The 6,604-nt window shown below is 39.8% G+C and overlaps 2 protein-coding genes across 2 annotated transcripts; both read left to right on the plus strand.

The window, feature by feature from the left end:
• Positions 1 to 302: 302 nt before the first annotated feature.
• LOC103868220 (exocyst complex component SEC15B) lies at positions 303 to 3,381 on the plus strand. The gene has a single exon (XM_009146330.3). The coding sequence runs from the start codon at positions 756 to 758 to the stop codon at positions 3,144 to 3,146; it is 2,391 nt and encodes a 796-aa protein (XP_009144578.1). The 5' UTR covers positions 303 to 755; the 3' UTR covers positions 3,147 to 3,381.
• A 1,580-nt stretch (positions 3,382 to 4,961) lies between these two features.
• Positions 4,962 to 5,866, plus strand: LOC103868218. Its single transcript, XM_009146329.3, has one exon. The coding sequence runs from the start codon at positions 5,131 to 5,133 to the stop codon at positions 5,632 to 5,634; it is 504 nt and encodes a 167-aa protein (XP_009144577.1). The 5' UTR covers positions 4,962 to 5,130; the 3' UTR covers positions 5,635 to 5,866.
• Positions 5,867 to 6,604: the final 738 nt, after the last annotated feature.

Consider the following 6,604-nt stretch of genomic DNA (forward strand, 5'->3'; position numbering starts at 1 on the left):
AACACATGTCTTTTTCCCCGGAAAAAGTATAAATGGGCTTTGATTACTGTTTAAAGTCCACTTTAATTTGGGTTAAATATTAGAATTGCTAGAGTTATCTAATCTAAAAAATGTGGGTTGGGTTATTTTACCAATTTTATTTTTTCCTGACAATATTGTTTTCTTGAAATATGTTAAAAATAATTAAAAAATATTGAGTTAGTAATCAAAAAAATGTTTGTATAGTTTTATTAAACTGCCAAAATCTACACTAAACACTCTAATATTTTAAGATATAATATTTTTAAAACCAATTTCACTGCAAAAACACATACAAAAAAAACACAAGACAACGTTATAATCTAAAAATAAACACAAAACAAAATGAACACCAAACACCAATGTCAGAACTTACAAACCTATAAAAAACATCATTAATTTTACAACAAATAAAAAAAAAAAAAATTACGGAAAACATACATCCGCGCGGGTGCGCGGATCAAAATCTAGTTATTTATTAATGACATAGTTTACAATCTTGACCGCGTGATATCACGCACATAAAAGACGCGTAAACTCTTAGACAAATATTCAGCCGAAAGTCAGAGAAACCACTCCGAGATTGAAAGGACGAAACAACCCTCGTGTTCATGAGTCGCGCCGCTTCTAGAGCGATGCCATTTTAGTCAAACCACATTCCACACACCAAATCAATTCGTTGTCCAAATCCAAAACTCCTCCTCCTCCTCCTCCTCCTTCGCTGTACGCACGCAATAATGCATTCACCGAAACCACCACGGCGCAAACCGGGTCCCACAACCGCGGGAGCGGACTCGGGGGAGAAGCTGGACGAACTCCTGATATCCTCGGCGATCTGCAACGGCGAGGATTTAGGACCGTTTGTGCGGAAAACGTTCGGGACGGGGAAACCAGAGACTCTCCTCCACCATCTCAAGTTGTTCGCTCGATCCAAAGAATCAGAGATCGAAGAAGTCTGCAAAGCTCACTACCAAGACTTCATCCACGCCGTTGACGATCTCAAGTCTCTTCTCTCAGATGTCGACTCTCTCAAATCCTCTCTCTCCGATTCCAATTCCAAGCTCCAATCCATCGCCGCCCCGCTCCTCTCGTCTCTCGATTCCCTCGTCGAGGCGCAGACCGTGTCCAGGAACGTCGATCTGGCGATTAGAGCCGTGACGCACTGCGTTCGTGTGATGGAGCTCGTCTCTCGAGCTAATCACCATCTCCAGAGCGGGAGTTTCTACCTGGCCTTGAAGTGCGTTGACTCGATTGAGAGCGACTTCTTGGAGAAGACGCAGTCGTCGACTTTGAAGCGGATGCTGGAGAAGAGGATCCCTCAGATTCGAGGCTATGTCGAGAGGAAGGTGAGCAAGGAGTTAGGTGATTGGCTGGTGGAGATTCGTGTCGTTAGCCGGAATCTTGGTCAGTTAGCGATCGGTGAAGCTTCTGCTGCTCGGCAGCGAGAGGAGGAGCTTAGGATGAAGCAGAAGGAAGCAGAGGAGCAGAGCAGACTCAGTCTCCGCGACTGCGTCTACGCGCTGAAGGAAGAAGAAGACGATGATGATGAGTATGACTCTGGCCTTGAAGGCAGTGATGCCTTTGATTTGACTCCGCTCTATAGAGCTTACCACATTCACCAGACGCTCTCGCTTGAAGATCGGTTCAAGCGTTACTACTTTGATAACAGGGAGCTTCAGCTTAAGTCTGACTCTCAGGTCTCTTCCATGACTCCCTTTCTCGAGTCTCATCAGACGTTTTTCGCGCAGATTGCTGGGTTTTTCATTGTCGAAGATAGGGTTTTGAGGACCGGAGGAGGGTTGATTTCGAGGCAGGAAGTTGAGTTTCTGTGGGATCTTGCTGTTGGTAACATGTGTGCTGTGTTGGAGGATCAGTTCTCTAGGATGCAGACGGCTAATCATCTCTTGTTGATTAAGGATTACGTGAGCTTGTTAGGGGTGAGTCTACGTAGGTATGGATACACTGTTGACGCCCTTCTCGAAGTGTTGAGCAAGCATAGGGACAAGTATCACGAGCTGTTGTTGTCTGATTGTCGTAAACAGATGATAGAAGCCTTGGCTGCAGATAAGTTTGAGCAGATGCTGATGAAGAAAGAGTATGAGTATTCCATGAATGTGCTCTCTTTCCAGTTGCAGACATCGGATATTGCGCCGGCGTTCCCTTACATTGCTCCGTTTTCGACCACAGTGCCGGATTGTTGCAGGATCGTGCGGTCTTTTATCGAGGATTCGGTTAGTTTCATGTCTCATGGAGGTCAGCTTGATTTCTATGATGTTGTTAAGAAGTATCTGGATAGGCTTCTAGGGGAAGTTCTCGACGAGGCTCTGTTGAAGCTGATTAACACATCGGTTCACGGAGTTTCTCAGGCGATGCAGGTCGCAGCAAACATGTCTGTGTTTGAGCGTGCTTGTGATTTCTTCTTCCGTCACGCTGCACAGCTCTCAGGAGTCCCGTTGAGAATGGCGGAGAGAGGTAGGAGACATTTCCCACTAACCAAGTCCCAAAACGCTGCGGAAGATACTCTCTCGGGGTTGCTTAAGAATAAGATAGACGGGTTCATGACATTGATCGAGAATGTGAACTGGACAAGCGACGATGTTCCACAAGGCGGGAACGAGTACATGAACGAACTAATAATCTACTTAGAGACTTTGGTCTCCACCGCGCAACAGATATTACCTGCTAAAGTCCTGAAAAGGGTTTTGCGCGATGTCCTTGCTCACATCTCTGAGAGAATCGTCGGAACGTTATGTGGGGATGTAGTGAAAAGGCTGAGCATGGCTGCAATCAAAGGAGTTGATGTGGATATTCAGTTGCTGGAATCTTTTACAGAACAACTAAAGCCATTGCTCACGGACAAAGAAGCGAAAGAGATGAAAACAGCTTTTGTCGAGATAAGACAGTTGATAAACTTGCTTCTGAGTAGTCACCCTGAGAATTTTGTGAACCCTGTGATCAGAGAAAGGAGCTACAACGCTTTGGATTACAGGAAAGTTGCGGCGGTGTCTGAGAAACTCAGAGATCCATCAGATAGTATCTTCGGGACGTTTGGAACAAGAGGGTCGAGGCAAAACCCAAAGAACAAATCGTTAGACACGTTAATAAAGAGATTGAAGGATGTGAGCTGATGATGATGATGATGATTTGAGCACAAACCAAACACACACGATGCGTAAGATATGATTGTTTCTTTCCTTTGTTTTGTCTTTTGCCGTATTTGTTTGTTAATTATATGATTTGCTTAATACTACTTCATTGTTGGTGATTCGTTGGTCTCCGAGTTAAAGGCAAATAAACGCAGAACTGTTTTCACCCCAAGATTTGTATCATTCCATTACTGGAACATTAGTTCGTTTGAGTATATTTTTAATCAGTTTTCAATAAAAATATGTCGATAGTTGAAATGATCAGAGAACCGACATGTCTCATTAGTTAACAAGCAAGAGATTCAAACAACTAACCACTTCCTTAAAAGGTATACACACTCTTCAACATGTCATTATTGTAGAAAGGAGGAACCACACATCATGAACATGGTCATGCTCTCAATCAGAAAGGTACAAAAAAAAAATTTGGCCACAGACGATACATATAAAAGAAAAGAAGAAAAAAAAAGAGAAAAAATGGTAATTTGTAAGGTAATTTATACATAAAACTAGTATTATCTCCCGTGCATTGCACGGAAAAGAAGTTTGATGTTATATCTTGCAACATTAATCCCTTATAAACCCAAACTGTAAATTATTGATCGTATTTTCAAAACAAAATAAATCATTATACATGCAAACAAATTGAGAGAAGGCATATCTCTTGCACAGAGCAAATTAAAATACCAATCTTTTTGTTTTTTGTTTTTCGTCCATCTGCTTTTGTTTTCTTTGGTCAATTCGTTTGTATCATTTTCAATGAAAATAAAAATATAAACATGCAAATAAAAAATAGGAAGACTAACCTCATCAGATTAGGTCTTGCTCTAGAAAGTAGACATGGATCTTTATCGTTTCCTCTACCATCCGAGTTTCTTTATCACATTTGTTACCTTCTGGTTATCAACAAATTTTTCTCTGTTTTTTTCTTGTGGTGCTTCTAAAGTTAGAAGTCTTGTGCATGTGCTCCCATAGGAGTCTCTCTAACTCTCGTTCCCTGAATAATCAATCACAAGCACAATATATAAAACATATATATTTCAGCGATAATAGATTTAGTCCATTTTGAAATGTTACCGACATATTTTGGTCGCGTCACTTTTTCATTTTGCAATATGTAGCTTCTGCTAATATCTAAAAGAGGAAAAAGGTTATAAGAAGATTAGGAGAAAAAGATTTGTGAATAAAAAATCAACATAAAGAAAATTATCCTTTGAGCATAAAGAGTTTGGGCATTTTAAGTCTCACTAACCTCACTTTAACCTTCATCAGCCAATTTTGTTGTGCGCTTGTCTATCCGTCGCCCATAGCAAGAGACTATGTTGATCTCAGAAATGTAGATACGAACATTAGAAAGTTTTGATCTATTTAGTTAGAAACTGAAATGTCATCACATTTTCGGAGAGAGTCATTGGAGCCTCTGCAGAAAAACTTAGGAATTTACGTGCAATAAGAGATGAAGTTGAATTTATGGCACTGTAACAGTTTCAGATATAATGAGATCATGGGAGTAGTTGTGAGAAATATTAGGGAGATTTTATATAAAAAATAAATAAAAATAATACATAGAAATCAGTTAAGAAAGACGAAACTGTTTATATATTTTTTTTTGACATTTGTAATTTTTTTAAAAATTGTTAAACATATTCCATATGTCAAAATTTTGTTGGTCTTGTGACTTGTGCTTTAGTATATAAGGGATTTTTGTTGATTAATCGTGCAAAATTTCTTTGGTCTTTTGTTACTAACAAACATATAATTGCAAAATATTTAAACTTAATCCAGTAGATAAACCTTTCCAAAATAATTAGACTCATCATTAAACCCAAACAGCCTGTTGTTGTTTGTTACTCACGTGTCCAGTTGTCTTCTCAGAAACGCGATCGTATCCTTTCTTTCAACGACCGATACAAAAAAGCTCTCCGACGGCAAAACGAAATCGAAAGGCGGAGAAATCAAATAAAAAATGTCTCGTCTCCCGATTCTCATCGCTGCTTGTCTCTTCCTCTACCATCTACCTTCTCCACTCGCCGCTGAAACAGATTCACCGACGACGGCGTATTCTCTCCTCCAGAGCTACAACTTCCCTGTCGGAATCCTTCCAAAAGGAGTCGTCGCTTATGATTTAGACACATCGACAGGCAAATTCCACGCGTATTTCAAAGACTCCTGCAGCTTCTCGCTCGTGGGTTCTTACCAGCTGAACTACAAATCGACGATCAGCGGTTACATCTCCGAGAACAAGCTCACGAAGCTGACTGGTATCAAGGTGAAAGTTCTGTTCTTGTGGCTCAACATCGTCGAGGTCATCAGGAATGGAGACGAGATGGAGTTTTCCGTTGGGATTACGTCGGCGAATTTCGGGATCAATGAGTTCTTGGCGTCGCCTCAGTGTGGCTGTGGCTTCGAGTGCAAGGAATCGAAGAAAGAGACGTATGACACAAGCTTACCTTTTGTTTCTTCTTCTTGAAAAGGTACTTTTGATGAGTGCCCTTTTGAAAAGATCGTGTCTTTATATATATATGTTTCACTCTCTTGTCCAATAAGATCATAGTTTCTGAATGTATATCTCTTATTGCCATTGGTCGAGGAATCAAAACTTATATATATGTTCCTGGATGGAGTTTACTCTCTCTTTCTTTGCGTGTGTTCCTTTTGTTTGTATTCTTTGATGGGTTGGTTTGAATGAGCAGAGAGATACAGTTGAGATGCAGTTTTTAGATTAGGATCCATCAAGTTAATGTGATGGTTTGAATCGATTTTGGTGGAAAGATAGTTTGCATGTACCTATTTGAGATTGTTAGTTAAGATGCTTTTTTGGTAGGTAACTGGTTTGGAGATGAATCAGGGGGACATGGTTCTTCAGAGACCTACATTGGTTTCTTTACTACATCACACCATTATGTTGATGATCAATGAATTAATAGATTCATTACCACTGAGTTAGTTGTATCAGTGCATTGCCTTTTGTTTGAGGTTAGAGATGCTTCTACATAGTCTAATAGTAGGGAATATGTTGAGAGGTCCTTTCTTCCCAAAACCGGGGAGATTTAGACAAAGGCTTATGTTACAGCCTATTGCTTTGGTTTGTACTAAAGTTACTGTTGTGTCAACACAGTTCAAATCTGAGAATGTGGGCGAGTTATAGACGACAAAAATAAAAGTTTCAGAAAATGTTAGGCCCATAACTCTTGACCAGCTAAAATAATTTTGCTGAACAATAGTTAGGCATATCAACCTTTAGTATTATATGATCGTATACTTTTGCTGAACTATAATAATTTTTAAACATCCAAATCATGCAGTCGTATGAATTTATGACTATATTAAAATAAAATGATTTGATGTGGATTAGCAAACAACTCGAAAGAATAAAAGAACAATGCAACAAAAGAGGTGACTCAACTTTTTTATAGTCAAGTGAAGATTCTATGCTGATA

Source organism: Brassica rapa, chromosome A02 (genome assembly GCF_000309985.2).
Source record: "Brassica rapa cultivar Chiifu-401-42 chromosome A02, CAAS_Brap_v3.01, whole genome shotgun sequence".
NCBI classification, from domain to species: Eukaryota; Viridiplantae; Streptophyta; class Magnoliopsida; order Brassicales; family Brassicaceae; genus Brassica; species Brassica rapa.

Bases quoted from the DNA above. Each gene is read 5' to 3' on its own strand.
- LOC103868220 (XM_009146330.3), top strand. From the start codon at position 756: ATGCATTCACCGAAACCACCACGGCGCAAACCGGGTCCCACAACCGCG.
- LOC103868218 (XM_009146329.3), top strand. From the start codon at position 5,131: ATGTCTCGTCTCCCGATTCTCATCGCTGCTTGTCTCTTCCTCTACCAT.